This window comes from Odocoileus virginianus, chromosome 34 (genome assembly GCF_023699985.2).
Source record: "Odocoileus virginianus isolate 20LAN1187 ecotype Illinois chromosome 34, Ovbor_1.2, whole genome shotgun sequence".
Taxonomy (NCBI): domain Eukaryota; kingdom Metazoa; phylum Chordata; class Mammalia; order Artiodactyla; family Cervidae; genus Odocoileus; species Odocoileus virginianus.
The window spans coordinates 29,904,925-29,924,874 of NC_069707.1; the positions used below are offsets into that span (position 1 = coordinate 29,904,925).

Below are 19,950 nucleotides of genomic sequence, written 5' to 3' on the forward strand. Positions count from 1 at the left end.
GGAACTGAGCCATTGCCCACTCTGACCTTTTATGGTCAGCCCCAGAACTGTCCTGGTGTCTGTGGATGTGTCATTTTGCACATGCTAATATATTATAACGAGCATTTAATGAGGTGAAGTTTCACTGAAAGTCAATCTTCTGCCATTTCGGGCCCGAACTGTTCTAACCAGCCTTTATCATACCCTCAATGGCCTTGTCATTGTTTTAAAGGTTGTACCCTGCCCCCTTCCCTCCTTTCTCAATTTGGGCATGAGTTCTAAAAATCTTTTTCTGTTATGGCCTCTAAGAAAAGATGCAGGAGAGTTAGCAGTGCTCAGAAACAAGTAGTTGGAAGCACTTAGGGCATTTGTCAAGTCATAAAGAGTTATTTGGGAATTTCAGACACAGTATCTAAAGTAGTACCGGGTTTTTTTTTTTTTTTTTTTTGACACCTCTGCTTTTTGCTTTCACATGGAGAAGAGTCTTTCAGAGCATTTCTTAGAACAAAAGCAAAGCTAATGAGATGAGAATCTCAGGTTTGAAGGAGATTTGCATTTGGGAAAGGGAAATAACCCATCATCTCCCGATTTCTTCCACTTGTAATTGCTGTTTCAAGCACTGATTCAGATATTTACACCTGAAGCTAGAAGGCAAGCAGTAGGTAACAGAATGTGGTGGTGGTTTATTCAGTCTTGTCGAACTCTTGTGACCCCATCGACTGTAGCCCACCAGGCTCCTCTGTCCTTGGGATTCCCCAGGCAAGAATACTGGAGTGGGTTGCCATTTCTTTCTCCAGGGGATCTTCCCAACCCAGGGATCGAACCCATGTCTCCTGAATTGCAAGAGGATACTTTACTGCTGAGCCACTAGAGAAGCTCGAATACATTCCCTTTAAGCAGTTAATTCTCACTGATGGCCTGAGATGATCAATTCGGCTAGAGGTTTTAGAAGAGATCCGAATAATTCTCCTTTTTTTCTTGCTAAGAGTTAGTCATTTATGTCCATGTTCACATCGTAGTTAATTTTTTCTTTTCCAAAGAAACCATGCCATAAGAATTCCAATTCAATAAACAAAATTGTATTCTAGAGTATTGGCACAAATGACTTGGAATTTAAACAATATTTTTATTAAGAGCAAATTTTCGTGTCAGATCATGAATGCATTGTAAAACTTATTAACCTGATGCGATTATTGCTCAGGTATTTCATTTAGAGAGTTTATTACTTGTAATAGAAGCAAATCCTTTGTGTCAACAGGGGCATAAAGGGTAAAGTACTTGTTGTTCCAAAGAAAACGCAAAAGCAAGATTAAATCATCTTTATTAAATCTTTTAAAATATGGGTTGGCTTAGAACAACATTCCTTCATTGTATTAGATCACAACATAGTTTCTCTTGTCAAAAAGTATTTCTATTTTTAGGCTAAAGTGTATGCCCTACATTATTTCACTTTCTGGTCCTCCGTTTGCCTGAGTCTAGAATAATTGGGTTACTCTGGAATCTAGAATTCAGAAGGGGGTTTAAATTTGCCACCAAGTAATCTTACATATTTTATTTTATACGTTTAAAATATTATTCTATGGAGGAATCCAAGCTTTCACGAGCCTGCTGCAGGGGTTCATAGAGGTTAAGAACTTCTGCCCTCCTGTAACTCATACTAAAACTCTTCCATCAAATAAAATCACAATATATACCCCACTGCTTTTATTAGAGATTTTTATGAAACATTCTGTTTTTCACGACTCATCTCTCCCTTTAAAATATGTTCAAAATCTTAACTTGACTCTCCACTCTTTCTGGGGTGATTCTGATGATTTTAGCTCCTTCTAATAATGAACACTTTTCTATTGTAGTTCAAGCTTCAGGGTAGAACCAAAGATCCCTGACTTTGTGAGGATATAGAGCCACACAGAGATTTGTTTTCTTCTTAGGCTTCAAAAGTAAAGCAGAAATGAGTCCAAACCCAAAGCATAAAGTCATTATCTCATGAGTTCATTTGAGGTAATACTTGTGTAGCCGCCCTCCTTAAAATAGCCTCTGTAACTCAGAAAAATGTGTGTGACTGTTCTTTTCAAAACAATTATTAGGGCCTTTTTTTAAAATCCAAAAACTCCTATGTCCATAAATTAATTAATTAACCTCTTCTTCTATGTCATGACTAATATCCTTTCATTAGAGCAGATTGAAGGAATTTGTCCAAGGTCACATATTAGGCTCCATAATGAGATTATGACTGTTATCCTTTAACTGCCTTTGTATTCTCAAGTTCAAGCAGAACTTTACCCTGAAGACTAAATGACAGGTGACCAAATCACCTCCCCCTATCTCTTCTTCCAAATAGGCAGGAGCTCCAGCAAGAAAGCATCTTGGAGTGACCCGGAAGAGAAGAGAGGGGCAGAAGGTGGTGGGGATTCATCTGGTCACTCACTTGTCCAGCACATGTCAATGGCTCAGTCATGACCCACCGGGCATGGGACCCATTGATGGTGACTCAGGGATGGGTGAGCGAAAGCCACACCTCCCCTGCATGGAGCTAGCGGTGGGGACAGGCAATAAGACAGAAAATAAATAGATGTATAATACAACTTTGAGAAGAGAGACATGTCAACATTTAAATGGAAGTAAGAGTGATGGAGAAAAAGAAAGAAGGATCAGGGATAAGATCAAATGGCCTGAAGGAGGACACGCAAGGTTTAGGAGGAGGTTTGGGAGAAGAGTAAGAAAGCCTGAAGAGGTTGTAAACAAAGTTCATGAATTCAGACCAGACTTTGGCATCAGGTTTCCTGACACTGAATTGCAGTTCCTTGAGGTAGGACTCCAGACAAGTCAATCCATCTCCCCAGGCTCCAGCTCCCCGACCCTCCTCACAGGTTAATTGTGGGCTTGAACACAGCTGTTTGCATGTCGGATGCCTCGTGCCTTGCCTTGTGGGTGGCATGGACTCAGTACACTTAGTCATTAGTGCTATTAAACATCTGGGTACAGTCTAGACTTGAGATGGATGGTTCCAGTAATGCCAAGCGCTGACCTCAGCTGGCATTGTGCTTAAGCCATTTCAGGAGGCAAAGCAAATGTTCCATGGCCCCATATTGAATTATGATGCCATCGTCCTCCTCACCTCCCTTCCAAGCATCATTCCAGTTAGGTCAAGACTAAAGAAAATGCATGTATTGCTTGACGTATGATTCAGTTCTGCATTACCTACAGTCAAGGGAGCCTTCTAGTATATCAGACAGATGTTACAGGAAATTCTGAGGCTTTGGCGAAAGGTGTGATTTAGGCTGAGAAATAACCAATTCCCTATTATTCTGGGTTGGCACAACTAATTTAGACTCTGCGTCTTGGGTGTGCACACTCTGTCTTGTTCATTGTTGTTTCCTTGAGCCTAACCTAGTGCCTGGCCCACAGTAAAGGCTCAAATAATATTTGTTAGGTGAGTCCAGAAAAGTTTCTGCAAATCTTTCAGCTTCTGTGATGTAGGGATGCTGTCTCTCTAGTCAGCCATTGACATATCCTGACCTCCTCTAGCATGAATCTGTAGAGGGCATCAGTATAGAGGGCATCAGAAATAAAAGTGGTTTGTGTGGAGCCTCATACACATTTGACCAAAAGTTATGTCTGAGTAAAGCTACTCAGTTGAGGATGTGGAGCCCTCTCTAATTCATTTGGTGACTTAAGAAGTTTCATGTCTTAAATTTACAAAAATTAAGGCCATAAAAATGTATGGTATTAGAAAATATTTATTTCTATTATGTTCTCCAAATATAAGATTCAACCCTTCTCCTGAAGTGGAAAAAAAGACTAAGATTAGCCATATCATGGGATAATAATTCCTACCTTGGTTTAGAAATTGAATGTTTCAAAACTTGACTCTTTCCAAAAAAGTGTTGAGATAATTTCTTCCTGGTTTTCCTAGCAGAAATATACAAAAGTCTAAGTCTGGTATTTTGGGGTTGTTTTTACCTACTTAATTAGTGTTAGAGCTTATAGAAATATTTCAGTGGATTATCTGAGGCTTAAGAATCATGTAAAATTTCTTAGATGTAAGCGGGAAGTCTGAAGTTAATAATGGTAATAAAAGATCTTTGTAAAAAAAATTCATACCATAGCTACAAATAATCAGCTCTCTAGAACTATAAACTGGCTGATATTTGAACCCACTAGCAAGTTTACAAATTAGCCTGTCTTAGTTTCACAGATTTTGGCAAAAGACACGAGACTCTGGTCAGAGACAAAAGACAGTTTATTACTCTTAGCAATAGCAATAGCCAGAGTTAACAGCATTTGCATGGATCCCCAAGCCCTAATGCATCATGAACCAGGCCAGATGACACCTACACATAGAATGGGTTATTTTAGAGGAGAGGAACCCCAACCTTGGGGAACCCAAGTCTTTTATAATAGACAGTAAACCAATCTGATTTTTCCCTTGGAGGGAGACATTAATTTAAGCAATAGTAAGCAAACTTTTGCCCAGAGGAGTCACTCCATCTTCCAAGGCTGCTTGTTATATGAACATCCTTAGAAAGACAGTCTGGAACAAAGTCAATGCCTTTTCTCAGGAAACATACTGAAAAGCAAGACCCATGATAAATTGTTTTTCAACTCAAATATTCTAAAAAGACCACTTTCTGTTTAAAACAAAACACTGAAACTTTTTAAGGCACAAAGATTATAGATCCTAGCTTTGTTTGTTGGTTTGGTTTTATCGCGTTTAAGCAGCCTTTTGGAGGATAGGTATCAGTAGTAAGCAGATGACTCATCTGCCATAACATTTAATCTAAATTTTATAACTAAATAACGAACTCTTCTAAAAGAAATTGTTCATGTGATGTTTGCATAGTTAAAGATGATGACAATTCCAGGGATGTGGAACAGCAGGTTCTAATTTGGAAGTTTACTTAGCTGCTCGACTCCAAGACATACCGGGTTTAGAACAAAGGCTTGCAGACCAGAATTACATTAAATGTTTCCAAAGAGATTTTGATATTCTTCATATTTCCTTCTAGGCTTCAGGCCTCTAATACTCAAAACCATCACAGTCAAAGACTTTTTTAGTGCTCAATGTTTTCTTTTTCCTACCATTCTTATGGAATAATACATACTTTTAGAGAAAAGGCATATTGATTAAATTATTATTCTTTAAACAGAAGAATTTTATTATCAAATGTAGCCATTATACAATCATATTCAGGCAATGGGTTTGTGTCTACCTTTAAGATCTTCCAAATATTTTTTTTCTTTTAAGTTTTATGTTTCAGTTATCACCAAAATTCATACCAATACTGTTCCTCCCCCCCCCCCCCAGTTAATTAAGTTAAGAGATATTTAGCTTGATTAAAGTGGTGATTTATTTGGTCCTCTGGTGTTAGTCATTACAGTAATGCAAAGTAAACCAACAATAGTATCTGAATGGTTTTATACTAAATTTACATCCAAGCAAAAGAGGAAAAACTTAAAGAAAAGAAATATGAGCCCTTTGCTAATTAAATTTCACTTTCCTCTTTGGAGTTAGATGATGCACAGTGGTTCCCAAAAGAACCAAAGAGTCTGAAACTGTATTTTTGTAGCACGAACACAGCTAAACATGGAGAAATGGCACCATTTATGACATTGCCATCAACAACTGTTCACATAATATAATACATTGGTGTTTAACTTTCCTCTCTGACCTGCACTATGATCATTGTCTCATGCCCTTAAAAATTATGAATATCAGTGAAGACATTAAAGAAATAGAGTAAAGGTTTTAACACTATCTTAATAAGCACAGTATTCACTTGTTAGTTTATTGTTCTTCAGAACATGTTAAGCATTTTTCCAAAGAACACTTGTAACATTAAAAACTATAATACTTTTCTCATTGAAATCTGAAGCATCATTCATGAGAAAAGTACAACATAAAATGTTACGTGTGAAGCACACTATTCACATCACACTAAACCAGAGTGGGCTACTTTTTTGTAACTCCTTCCTTTTTTTTTTTCATTTTGAATTCTAGTTCAGTGATCTGCAAATTGAGATAAGCATACTCCTGGGGGCTACTTTCTGGAATCTTCCTTCAATAATACATTAAAGGAAATAAATTTCTTGATTTTTAGGAAAAATCTGTTTCCTAAAATTTCTTCTTCTCTATCTTCCCACTAATAACTATTCTTCCACTTAAAAGAAAGCACATCTATTACCTGCCAGAAATCTTATTATGACAATATGTCCCCAATTATAAAAACCTGAGAAACACTAATCAAAAAGGCAGTTGGAGATATTGGTGTAGGTGTGGTATGGAAAAATGACTCTAATGACTACATAATAATACCTCTTAAGCCTGGATATTTCCAATAATTTGCTTTCAGCAAATATATAGGTTGAGCTAATCAAGTTATCAACTGATACATCATTACAACAAATTTTTTTGTTAACTTAAAGAATGTAGTGACACTGCTATTATAAAAATTTTTCAACTCCCCATCAATTTTTATTATTCTTGAGAACATTTCATCTATTTAAAAATGTAAACTTTATGTTAAATGCCATATTGCTATATTTTTTAATGGATGAAGATGAATATCAAATAGAGATGGTATTTAAATTCCACTGGAACTATTTGAGTGATACAAATATTCTCTATTATAAACATAGAGTTTAAATGCCATCAAAAATAAATAAATAAAATATCACTGAAATTGCATAATTGGCTGTCATTTAAATTTATGGTTAAAAAAAGTGAGATGTGATTTATAAATGAAAGAAAGTACTTAGCTTTTCTAATTATTTTAAAGGCTACACAAGCATGAAAGCTTGGAGACCACTGCCACAGTTCTTATTTCCAATTGGTACCTGCTCACAATAGGGTTCCATTTTTAACTCTGGAATGTTTTAAGGATTTAAAATTTAATCCAATTAATCCATGTAATCCAATTTCTCATAAAATATTTTAGAAAATCATTTCTGATTGATTCTAACTAGAAATCATTAAAATAGAAAGATTGGGGAACATTGAGGCTTTATTTCATTGCTTTTCTTGGTTTGCTAATATTCTTGAATAAAGTATCTTTTATTTTATTTATTTATTTTTTTAAATTGAATAAAGTATCTATTTTAAAAGCAGTGAGGAGTGAGCAAACTTCAGAGAGACTGAGAGAAGGGAGAATAGAAAAAATAAAGTAAAGCTACAATACCACTGCTGATGTTGTGGATGGAGGTTTGCTGTGCTGGGCTTGGTTGCTCAGTCGTGTCCGACCCTTTGCAGCCCTGGGCTCCTCTGTCCATGGGGATTCTCCAGGCAAGAGTACTGGAGTGAGTTGTCATGCCCTTCTCCAGGGGGTCTTCCCAACCCAGGGATCGAACCCAGGTCTGCTGCATTACAAATGGGTTATTTACTATCTAAACCACCAGGGAAGCCCAAGAATACTAGAGTGGGTAGCCTATCCCTTCTCCAGGGGAACTTCCCGACCCAGGAATTGAATCAGGGTCTCCTGCATTGCAGGCGAATTCTTTACCAGCTGAGCTACCTGGGAAGCCCAATGGCAGCTAATGGAGGAGTATATTTTTAAAGGACAAGATTTTCCCACTCAAGGAACTTATAAGATCATAATTTTTTTTAAACATCTAGTTGGAAGGAAATGGCCATACTCCCTTTCAAATTCACATTTTAAGTACCTCTTTGCAGTAAGAGGAGAGCTGGGTCTGCTGCACATTGCCTGCAAAGTCAGTAAAAGCCATAGGATTTGGCTTCACTCCTATAAAGTGTAGGACACTGGCTCCATCAGGTTGTTGGGAACTCGACAGCCTAAGAGTAGAACTTCCTCCAAGTTGCTAGGGGTTCCCTAGGAGTTTCAAGGTAAAGTAAGAGTTTCAAGCCTTCCATGAGTCTTTCAGACCTAAGGCTGCCATGGCATGTGGTTCAGGAAACGCTCAAGCCAAATGGAAATCATGGCTGAAATGCTGCAGGGTTTACATCTGAAAGCGCAGGGAGAGAAGGACAGCCTCAGTGGGGAAAAAAAAACGCCCAGCAGTGGCAGAAATATAGTAGGAGCGGGAGATAAGCGTGGCTGCTGACATGGCGGAGCTCAGCCGTTTCCACTGATCGGCCCTATTTACCCTCTGCTGCAGACAGAGCCACTTCAGTGAGTTTGTCCCTCATGGTCGTTTTATGGCGCTCTGTGCAGCCATAAACACCACAGATTTCATCTGAATCAGGCCTGTTCTGACAGGGAGCCTTGGTGATTGAATACCATGTGAAATAGGAATCTCAGTGTTTGTGGACAATCATCTCCCCGCAAGTCCAAAATTTCTTCAATCCTTGTAACCTGGAGAAGAGTTTAAAGACTCACGCAGACATTTATAGAGGCGCGTATTGCAGAGATGGTCCTGGAAGAGGAGGGTAAAAGGTGAAATAGTAGATGTCAAGGAGAATTGTTGCAGGGCCTGCTCACCTACAGCGAATGACTGCACTCACTGTGGAAGAATTATTATATCTCTGACTATTCCAGAGAGAGCCACCACTTTATTGTGGCATGTGGCAATAACTTGATTTTTGGTAGTGAGAAATTAGGCTCTCTTATTGGGAAAACATTTGAGTTTTAAAAAAAACAAACATCCACCTATTATTAAATATCAATATATTAACTTCCTGTGATAGTTTATACCTCTTTGCTCTTTACTTATGAGAAACAGCTTCCCCATTCCCTCTGCCCTGGGTACTCACAGCCCTTTTCCAGAGAACGTGGAGACATAAAATTCTGGCACCATCTTGCACCTAAGACTTCAATGGAGGGACTCTACCCCTTCAGTAAGTTCTATCTTGCTGCAAATAGCACTTTCAGATTTTATTTCACTCTCTTTGGATCCGAAAACCTGTACTGTTTATGATTCTGAGATGTGTTAAAGCTATTTTAACATTGTTGTTGTTCAGTTGCTAAGTTGTGTCTGAGCCTTTGAGACCCCATGGACTGCAGCACACCAGGCTTCCCTGTCCATCACCAATTCCCAGAGCTTGCTCAAACTTAGGTCCATCAAGTTGGTGATGTCATCCAGCCATCTCATCCTCTGTCATCCCCTTTTCTTCCTGCCTTCAATGTTTCCCAGCATCAGGGTCTTTTCCAATAAGTGGGCTCTTTGCAACAGGTGGCGAAAATTTTAGAGCTTCAGCTTCAGCATCAGTCCTCTCAATGAATATTCAGTATTGATTTCCTTTAGGATTAACTGGTTTGATCTCCTTGCAGTCCAAGGGATTCTCAAGAGTCTTCTCCAACACCACGGTTCGAAAGCAGGACCCCTACCTGCATCAAATACCCATGGCAGGAAGAAGCCCGGGGGACTGGCCTGTGGCATAGATGATTTGTCTTCAACAAAGTGAACTTACCTACTTTTATCTTGTATTTGCTCAAGGAAAGCCTTGTTACAAAGGCTTCACCAGAATCACACACCTCTCATTCTTCTCAGAGCCAGATCCCCAGTCTTGCAATGCTCAGGGCAAAGTTACCTGATCTCCAAGGATATAATCTGCAGAAACCTGGTGAAGGACTTTGGGGCACAGAGTGGAGAGCAGGGCTCTGGAGTGTTATCTTGGAATTCCTTATTAATTAGAACAACAATAATCATCTTCCTTTGCTTGCGATTCTCTTCCATACCCTCAAGGTCACCATACGTAGATTCACTTGGAGCAAATAATCAAGGGGAAAAAAAATATGTGTTTGCAGCCCTCTTCTGTAATTTAAATATTTTTCTTTGAAACAGCAAATTTACTTTGAGCAGATGTTCTCTCTACAGAGCATGATCCTGCCACGAGAGGTAAATCTTCAGTCAGAGACCCAGGTGACAGCTCCATGATTCTGGCACAGGCAGTCCGAGTGGTTGCGGGTCAAGGGGGGCCCTCCTCAGCCTCTTGCTTCTTCCTCCTCTGGGGGCGGATGATGCAGCTGGTCTGCGTGTAAACACTGGGTTTGCAACACAAGGTGATTGAGCCAGCACTGAGCCAGGGCTGGGGCAACTCCTAAGCCCTTCTTTCTTCAGAATCAGAAGTGCTTATACTCCTTATCTACACGTTCATTAACAAATATTTATTGAGCCACTCCCAAAAGAGCACCGAGATGAAAAAGCATGAGATCCAGAGACGGTCTGGGCTCCATGCCACCTCTGCGATCTGTTAGGGTCTAGTCGCTCAATCATGCCCAACTCTTTGTGACCCCGTGGACTGTAGCCCGCCAAGCTCGCTCTGTGCATGCAATTTTCCAGGCAATAACACTGGAGTGGGTTGCATGCCCTCCTCCAGGGGATCTTCCCTATCCAGGGATCGAACCTGCATCTCTTATGTCTCCTGCATTGAATCAGGTGATTTCTTTACCACTAGCGCCACCTGGGAAGCCAGTGTTGGGACTTTGGCAAATTATGAACTCCTTTCTACTTCAGTTTCCTCTTCTTTAAAAGAGGGGAAAAGTAATGTTAGTCTCAATGGGGAGGGATTCAGCGAGGATCCAGTGATACAAGGTTTGTAAAGGGCTGCATCCATTGAAAGAATTTGTAGCTCTTAGGCAAACTGGATTTGATGGGCTGTGAGCAGAAGTCACGTAATCCCATCAGGCAGGTCCTATAGGGGTCTGTGTCACTCTGAGATCACAAAAAGCTCTCGGATCAGTTCTTGTGTCAAGAAGAGTCTCCTTTCAAAAAGTCAAATATTTGATATCAGATCAAATCCTGGAGCTCTGTTTAACTGAGAGCTTCTCTCCACCCAGCTTGCCGCTTGCCCGGGAGCCTGAGGGAGGGAGGGAGTGGAGCCCGTCTCCTCCTGCCCTCTCCTGGCTCTGTCTCCCACCCACGCGGTAGCGGTGATGGTGAACCTCTCCAAGGTTAGGGGCAGAGGAGATTACAGGATGGGAACCAGCGGAGAGTGGGTAGAGCCAGCATCTGGCTGTGTGCTTGGCAGAGGCTCCGAGCTGCCTCCTGTGGTGGGCAGGTGGCCCCAGCCACTGCCCTTCCCGCTTGCAGTTCCCAGGGCAGTGTCACCTGCCCCAGCCCTTTATGTGGCTCCCCTCCTTCCAGGGACCCTCGTCAAGCTCCCTCAGTTTCTCACTTGACTGGAGAGAGAAGAAAGCACATCCCTCCTCCTTCCTCCTGTGGAAGGACACGGCCCTGCAAGCACAAATCTCGCAGAGGTCAGTGGGGCGGAGGTCAGGGAGCTGGCTGTCGCTTCAGTGGATTTTCCTCCAGTTTGCTGTTCCCCATCCACTTTTCCCTTTCTTCCAGTGCCCTGGTTGGTGCTGAGCGAGATTTTTCCTGGTGGAATTCGAGGACGCGCCATGGCTCTGACTTCCAGCATGAACTGGGGCATCAACCTCCTCATCTCTCTGACATTTTTGACGGTGACGGGTAAGAACTTGCTTTTCCCTAAGGCCTTTTATGCTCTCAGGACAGGTGTTAGGGAAGTACATCGCCGGAAAAACACTTTCTTGTCCACATTTTCAAACACTCAAAAGTAAAGAGGATGGCAGTGAACCTGATTTAACAACCACCCAATTTAAACAGTTATGAATCCTTCATTCATTCATGACCCCACTTGTTCTGCCCCCAAATTAGCTTAAGTCATGTTCCAAAAACGTCTCTAAAGTTTCAGCAGGGACCTCTAAAAGATAAGACATTTAAACACTGTGACTACAATAGCATTTTCACCCCTAAAAAAAAATACTAATAATAATCCCTTGGTTTCAAGTATCCAATCTGGGTTCACATCCTTCCTTTATACTTTATTTGAATCAGAGTTCAAATAACTGATTTACAGTTGATTGGTATGTCTCATACTTTACAGATTTCATTTCCATGTTTCCTCCCTCCCCACTCTTTATATTTTTAATAAAGAAGCTGGGTCATTTGTTTCATAGACGTTTTCCCAGGCTGGATTTGCTGATTGTAGTCATATCACATGACCCTCTGTCCTTTGTGTTTTTCCTATAAACTGCTATTTTTCTGTGTGTGCTCACTCAGTCATGTCCGACTCTTCATGACCCCGTGGACTGGAGCCTGCCAGGCACCTCTATTCCTGGGATTTTACAGGCAAGAATACTGGAGTGGGTTGCCATTTCCTCTTCCAGGGGATCTTCCCAACCCAGGAATTGAATCCGAGTCTTTTGCGTCTCCTGCGTTGGCAGGTGGTTCTTTACCCCTAGAGCCACCTGAGAAGCCTGTTTATCTGTAAAGGCTGGAAAAGATTTAAATTTTCTTGTTTATTTGCAAACCCCTTCCCAGGTGGTGGTGTGTGTCCTTCTATTAGAGGCATCTCCTGTCTGTCTGTCTTCCACCTTGTCGTGCCTGCATCCTTTGAGGATCATTGCCCAGATCCATTATCTTCATTCCGTTATCCCTAAAAGACGCCGATGCTGGGAAAGATTGAGGACAGGAGGAGAAAGGGGCGACAGAGGATGAGATCATTGGATAGTATCATCGACTCAATGGATATGAGTTTGAGCACGCTCTGGGAGATGATGAAGGACAGGGAAGCCTGGTGTGCTACTGTCCATGGGGTCGGAAAGAGCCAGGTACAACTGAGGGACTTAACGACAACTGAATTTTTATCAGCAGTATTTCTCTAAGGAGAAAATTCTTCTCACTAGTTATTTGCCTGCCCTGAAGATCATATACTAGATTCATATACTAGCAAGATTAATGTTTGAAACTTCCTCTTTATTTTCTAGTTTTCAAAATAATAAGATGGTTCCCCAGCATCCTCAAAAACTGACTAATGAGTTTCTTTCCTTTATTTTATATGTATATGTATATATATATTGCATAAATATTAAATAGTTCATATATATAATATAGAGATAATATATACATTTTCAGAAGTGGTTCATGCATACTTACTTAGTCTCCCAGTCATGTCTGACTCTTTGCGACCCCATGGACTGTAACCCACCAAGCTGCTTTGTCCATGGGATTTTCTGAGCGAGAATATTGAAATGGGTTGCCATTTCCTTCTCCAGGGGATGTATACTCTAAAAAATATATATCTAGAGGGAAAAACAAGAGTCTCTGAACTCATGTACTTCTGAATCTTGTCGACCACTTTTCTTTCTTTCTTACATCTACTTTTGGAAGTGAACTTTTGGAATTATTCATTAAACCTAGCTTGTGTTTTTAATAAAATTTTTAAATATTTATGTCCCACATTTTTGGAAATAGCCCAAGATGAAAAGAAACAAAGGAACTGGTCATTTGCACCAACCATACGTCTCCTGCTGAGATCACACACATAGATCCATGCCCTTCACCTCTCTCTCTCTCTCTCTCTCACACACACACACCCTTACCTTATGTTTATATAGAGAAAGAGAAATATAAAAGAAAAAATGGAAATGATGGAGGACAAATAAAGATGACACAAATCTCTGAGAAGGATAGCTAATATACAAGATGAGCTGATGAAGACTCAAGTTCTGAGTAGACTTTTAGAACAAATGTTTGGAAAGCATATACATTTATTAAAAAAAAAAATCCTGGTATGATCTCAGACCTGTAGATGACATTTCATTTGACTAAGTCTGAAATCCTATACTTCTTTTCAAAAATCAATTTTCCAAGTAAAAGATACAAGGGTTCTGCTTGACAGCAACCCCTTGGACACTGACTTTTAGTGCAATCTCAGCTGTACCAATAAAAGAAGAATGTTCCGGAGACACAGACATACCCTCCTGCGGTCGTAGTACAGCTGGGTATGGCTTTCAGCTCTGAGTGAAATATTTTTAGAGAGTTCCAGTGTGTCCCCCTAGGAGGGCACCCCGGATGACATGGGCATATGACCTATGGTCTGTGAAGAACAGTTGCGGGAGCTCAGGGTGTTTGACTTGGACCAGAGGCTGCTCAGGAAGGGATGCATTCAAATACTTGAGGCATGTCATGAAGAAGGGATGAGGAAGCCTGATGCAGAGAACAGAACGGAGCCTCTGAACCCAAATTCCCAGAAGGGAGACCCGGCTTTAAAAAAGAGTGAGGAGTATGTTTGAAACAGACAAGGCTGATTCACAATGAAGTCCACATCTTTAGAAGTGGTGAGCTCCCTGCCACCGTAAGTACTCAGACAGAAAAGGGGACAAGTTTGATGAGTTTTTTTTTTCCTCCCCCATCTTCTACTTTTCTGATTTTATGCCCCAGAGAGGGAAGGAGGATCAAATCTTTAAGCTCTTTAGTAGTACTCGCTTGGGGGAAAACATGCCCCAGCAGCAAGCAAGGCAGGAGAGAGCAGACTTTAATTAAAATCGCCAGGACTGCAGTACCGGGCTTTTTTTCCTTCTGAACCCAGCTCAGCACAGCTGGCCTACAAGTGTTTAATATGTGTGGATCCTTCCACTCTGCTCTCACCAAACTGCCTTCTCACAAAGCTGCTCGGTCAGTGTTCCCGACTGACTGGCTGTGATTTGTGGCCACTAGGGCTGTCTGCCCTGGTTCAGCCTGTGGCTGGTCTGAGCCAGGCTCCTCCTCTCTGCTCCTGGTGACACTGGACTTTCTGCCGTGCATAGGACACCACAACGCAAGGGCAGGCTCAAGTGCATCGGAGGCCACCTCTCACTAGCCACCTTGCCTGGACCTCGGTCAGTACTGCAGACGGACAGTACCTCTGGCAAGAAGCTGCCAGAGGAAAAACTCGGTTAGCACATGAGATCCATCAAAACCTGGAGGACCCTGCTTCTTGCTGATGCTTCTTAGCAAGTTAATATCCTTCATTCAAACCATTATCACTTTTTTTCCCCTCTGAATCCAGGAAGCAGCATTGCAAATACAGTGCCAGCTACTAAAATGATGAAATACTGCCAACATGAAGTGATTTATTCAAGTCAGAGTAAAGAAGGGGGAGCTCATTCCAAGACGAGTCTATTTGTATAAATGTCTTTACAAATGTAGACCAAATAGAAACCAAACTGCTACAGCAGTGATTCCCCAGAGAGGAACTGTAGAGGGTTAGGAGAGAGGAGAGAGCTTACTTTCTGCTTTGCGTATTTGTGTGTTGTTTGAGGATAGCTTACTTTCAGCCTTATGTGTTTTTGTGTTATTCGAGATTCTGTTGTTTGTTTGTTTTGCAATGAACATGCCTATTACCATTTTGAAAACAAAAAGTATGTTCACCAAGAAAATGGCATTGGGTTTAAACTGTGATCCTTACAAGACTGTTATTCACTTCACCAGAGAAAGCTGGGGTTGTTTGTGAAAATGAACCTTTCATGCTGGCTATATTTTTAATTTGTGATTGCTATTTCCCTGGCTTTCCTGGCGTGTTTGAAAATACATATGTTTTTATATGTGCTCTAAGAAGCGTCTATCCACAAATGGGATGGAAGCAGCACAAAATGCATCTCTAACCGGTTTCTTTTGTCTCCCCCAGATCTCATTGGCCTGCCGTGGGTGTGCTTTATATATACAATTATGAGTCTAGCATCCCTAGTTTTTGTTATTGTGTTTATACCTGAAACAAAAGGATGCTCTTTGGAACAAATATCAAAGGAGCTGGCAAAAGAGTGAGTATTGTGTGCGTTGCTCTCTGAACAGCACTCTTAGCTCAAAAATTCAGCTTTTATATACAATGAAATGATAATATCTGAAATTATTTTAGGACATATGCTTTGGTGGGGAACCATATCTCAAAAAATAATTCTAGTTTCTCTGCTATATGTTTAATTTGTATTATTCACCTAAGAATTTGGAATAAGCACAATTTTCTAGTCTTCCAAAGCTCTTTTCAGTAATGATTCAAGAACCTCTCCTATTTCTGTGCCTCCCCCTCACAGGAGTGGTTTTTTGTTTGGGGTTTCAGATTGGTCCCAGAATGACATGCTCACCCTGTGCTAAAACAGTGCGCTTCAGCCTTCTGCCTGTATCACACTGGTAGGTCTCTTGAAGCCCTAAACACCCATTAAGGCTACGATTACCAGGAAAACTCTTGGGCTTAAATGTCTAGAGTTATTCCAAATATGGCACAAAGTATGTTATGCAAGATGAAGAGTTTCCTACATGAATAGGCAATTAGAACACTAGTTAAATAAGACTCACATGGAGAGATTGCTTAAACAATTTAACACAGTAGTGGGCTGTAGAAACCCATGTTTTCTTTAGAAGTAGAACTCACAACTCTGAGTGATGGAACTGGCCTGGGGGAGGAGGCGATCAATGTGCAGGGGCCAGGCATGAGAGGGAACTTGCTACTCTTCCTAGCATTTAATCATTCTACTTGAAGTGCAGGAATACGTGTTCTTAGTCTTTAATATAACAGGAGGAAAATACATATTTACAGTTTGATTTTCTTCTAAAAATACTTACAATACACTAGAGAGAAATGTTATGATGGCTAAAGAAATTTGTAAGCACAGTGATTCTTCAGCTTTTGCCTGAAGGAAGAGTAAACTTGATAGGTGAACTGATATATACTGACTGGTATATGTGTACAAGTATATAGACTGAGTATTTAATCCTGGTTTAATAGTATTATATAATAATTATTTATTATTATTATTATTAGGGTATAAAGTGAGTAGGAGCATGGACGATTTTTACTTTGTACGTTATATACTTTAAAATGTTTTACAGGTAATTCTCTGGTCATTCAGTAATTAGGACTCGGTGCTCTCACTGCTAGGGCCCGGGTTCAATCCCTGGTTGGGGAACTAAAATCCCACAAGCTGAGTAGGGGCAGCTAAAAACAAAGAAACAAAAAAAGGCTTACATTTTAAAGACATTTCATTTTAGTAAGCGGAAGAACTTTTCTCTTAATTTAACATAAATATCAACTGTAAGGCTAATTTTTGATGCAGATAAGGCCTTATTTTTTTAAGTATTCAATGAAAATGAAAATTATTCACTTACAAAAAATATAATTGTCATGAAAGCCAGATATCCACTTGGCCTGGTCAGAGCATTGTCTGGCTTCATACAAGTTAAAGTCAAACAACTGGATTTCTTGGTGAGTGCAGAATCTGAACAAGACAATTAATTACACATACATGATTTACATAAGGAATATCTTCAGACCTTAGTAATGCAGTGCATTCATCTGTAGACTGGAAACACGTCTGCCAGATGCAGGCCTTTTCCAGAACTGAGCTGCCAGGACCCTGTTGACATCCACCTCTGTTGGTCACCCTTTACTTCTCATCCTTCCCTAAGAGCTTGTTTCACATCAGTGGTCTGTTTAGATATAAAACCTTCTCACCAGATGTAGTGGCTTGAAATACACTAGTTGCTTTTTCCCATGATTCTTTGGTTTGGCTGGGTGGGGCCCCTGCTCATTTCACCTGGGCTCAGTCATGTGACTCCAGCATCAGCAGGAAGGGCAGTTGGTGGAAGATGCGGACACAGAGGGCGTTTCAGTTCTCTTTGGGTGGCCTCATCCTCCAGGAGGCCACTGTGGCTTCCTCACCTGTCAGACTCTGGGCAGCATTCCCAGGTAGTGGAGGCAGAAGCTGCAAGGTGCCGTGAGGTTTCCATTCTGGAAGTCACGCTACGTCACTTCCATCACTTTCTGTTGTCAGTACAAGTCCTAAGGCCAGCTCAGATTCACATAGAGATTGACTTATGTCTTGATTGAATGACAGGCAAAGGTCTTTTGTTTGTTTGCTTGCCACATTTAACCTATCACATCTATTCTTTCTTTCTTTTTTTTTTTAAGTCATTTATTTATTTGACTGCACCAGGTCTTAATTGCAGCATGTGGGATCTAGTTCCTTGCTGCTGCTAAGTCGTTTCAGTTGTGTCTGACTCTGTGCGACCCCATAGACGGCAGCCCACCAGGCTCCCACGTCCCTGGGATTCTCCAGGCAAGAACACTGGAGTGGGTTGCCATTTCCTTCTCCAATGCATGAAAGTAAAAAGTAAAAGTGAAGTCGCTCAGTCGTGTCCGACTCTGTGCAACCCCATGGACTGCAGCCTACCAGACTCCTCTGTCCATGGGATTTTCCAGGCAAGAGTACTGGAGTGGGTTGCCATTTCCTTCTCCAATAGCTCCCTGAGCAGGAATTGAACCCAGGCCCCCTGCATTGGGAGCGCAGAGTCTTTGCCACTGGACCATGAGGGAAGTCCCACATCTACCGTTTCTTGAAAGTCTTACCTCCTGCATGCATGCTAAGTCACCTCAGTGGTGTCCAACACTTCGCAACACTATGGACTGTAGCCCGCAAGGCTCCTCTGTCCAAGGGATTCTCTAAGCAAGAATACTGGAGTGGGCTGCCTTTTCCTTCTCCAAGGGATCTTCCCAACCCAGAGACTGAACCCGCATCTCTTACTTCTCCTGCATTCCAAGTGGATTCTTTACCACACTAGTGCCACCTGGGAAAACCTTTTACCTCCTAAGATACAATTTTTCCCCCTGGGTCTTCTCCTACCTCATCAACTCTTAATTCCTTCTTTCTCCTTCTACTCCTACATGATAGTTTTCTTTGATATCTTAGCCCTACATCCTTTTGCCCTAAGGCCAAATCTTCATCTTCAAAGCCTTGAGTAACCCTAGTCCTGGATAGTATTCGTTTCTCCTGGATCTTTAAGATTTTCTAGTCCTATTTTCTTTTTATGATGCCCTAGCTAAAATTCTCGTGGCTTCACTTCCTAAAGTAGGTTATAAAATTTTGATTTCCAGGGATGGTCTCGACCCATTATCTTCCTTATGTAACTTCTACAGTGCCTCAATTAAAATTGATTCCTAGTGGATGACTGAAAAATATTCACCATGTAGCCTGTCGATCCAATGCTGACTTCATTGTATGTGGGTATTAAATTGCAGACAGCAGTATAAATCATAACAGGTTTTGATGTGTGGATCATAGGATGAGATTTAATCTATGACCTAACAGTCTGTGCAACGAGAGGAGGAAGAGGTATGTGCTCAGAAAAGGGAGATGAATGGGCTTCACCATACTGCTCCCTTCCCACAACTGCAGAGATTATTCATTCAGCTCTTTGTTGATGATCTACTATGGACTAGACACTGTATTAGGAAAGAACTGAAGATATCCAGAGTCCATAACTTCCTTATTTGAAGAGGCAGACCAGAAAACAGACCACTGCAATACACTGTGTTGCCAAGTGCAAAGGAAGGTCACATGTACTGGGGAAGAGAATTCCTTTAAAGGTAAGGGTTCGTTACAATTCTGGTGAGCAGTACTAATTTAAAAAATTGAAGCAGGGAGAAAGCAGTAATGAATGAACTGAACAAGGCTATGCATCACTCCTTATCGAACTTTTAAAAAAAGTCTTTAAGCAGAATGTTCTCAATGAATTAAAGTGAAGAAACTTTTAGATCTTTCTTTTTCATATGGGACTGTCAGAATGTATCAAGTTTCAAACCAAATGAAAGTCTGAAGACAAAACTTAAGAAAAGCCAGTCTTTCTATCCAGTAGACCTCCACAATAAGGCATTCATAAGAACATAGTGATTTGGGTGGCTAAAATACAACAAACATATGCATTAGAATTCAGGGTAGGGAAGAAATCCATCTAAATTAGCAAAACTCTGCATTATGAGATGTCTTTGAAAGGATCACATTTCTGTTCCTTTTGAGTCACACAATTACTCAATCTTAAATACAGACCCTCTCCAAGAAAGTTTTAAATCGCAAATTAGGAGAGATCCAAAAGCCAAAGGCAGACTCTCCTTGTGCCAGGAGGTTGATGGAGAACAGATATAAATAATGGCACAGGTGTGTATGAAAGATGAGTTGGCAAAACAGTTCTGCATTTTGAATTCATTTCTAGCAGCAGCAAGCAGCAGTATCTACCCAGGTTGCATTCTTGCAGGGAAGCCCAGTACCTGAGGGCAGAAAGGAAACAGTTGCTTTCAGAAATCTTGGTTAACTGATTTCTACAACACCAAAGAGCCTGGGACAAGTCTTAGCTTGAAGCAGCAGATTGGCCAGTGCTTTAAAAATTAAGAAGTAAGCAGCCTGAATGGTGTAAATTGGCCAAAGTTATGTATGAAGTATGTGTGTTAAACAAGGTTCCCTG

General features: G+C 40.9%; 1 protein-coding gene across 2 annotated transcripts in view; it reads left to right on the forward strand.

The window, feature by feature from the left end:
* Nucleotides 1-19,950, forward strand: part of SLC2A12 (solute carrier family 2 member 12) — an 82,236-nt gene that overhangs the window by 45,756 nt on the left and 16,530 nt on the right. For both annotated transcript variants that reach the window (XM_070461582.1, XM_070461583.1), the window contains 2 exons: nt 11,224-11,346; nt 15,347-15,479. In XM_070461582.1, the coding sequence (XP_070317683.1) occupies nt 11,224-11,346; nt 15,347-15,479 (256 nt within the window). The remainder of the gene's footprint in view (nt 1-11,223; nt 11,347-15,346; nt 15,480-19,950) is intronic.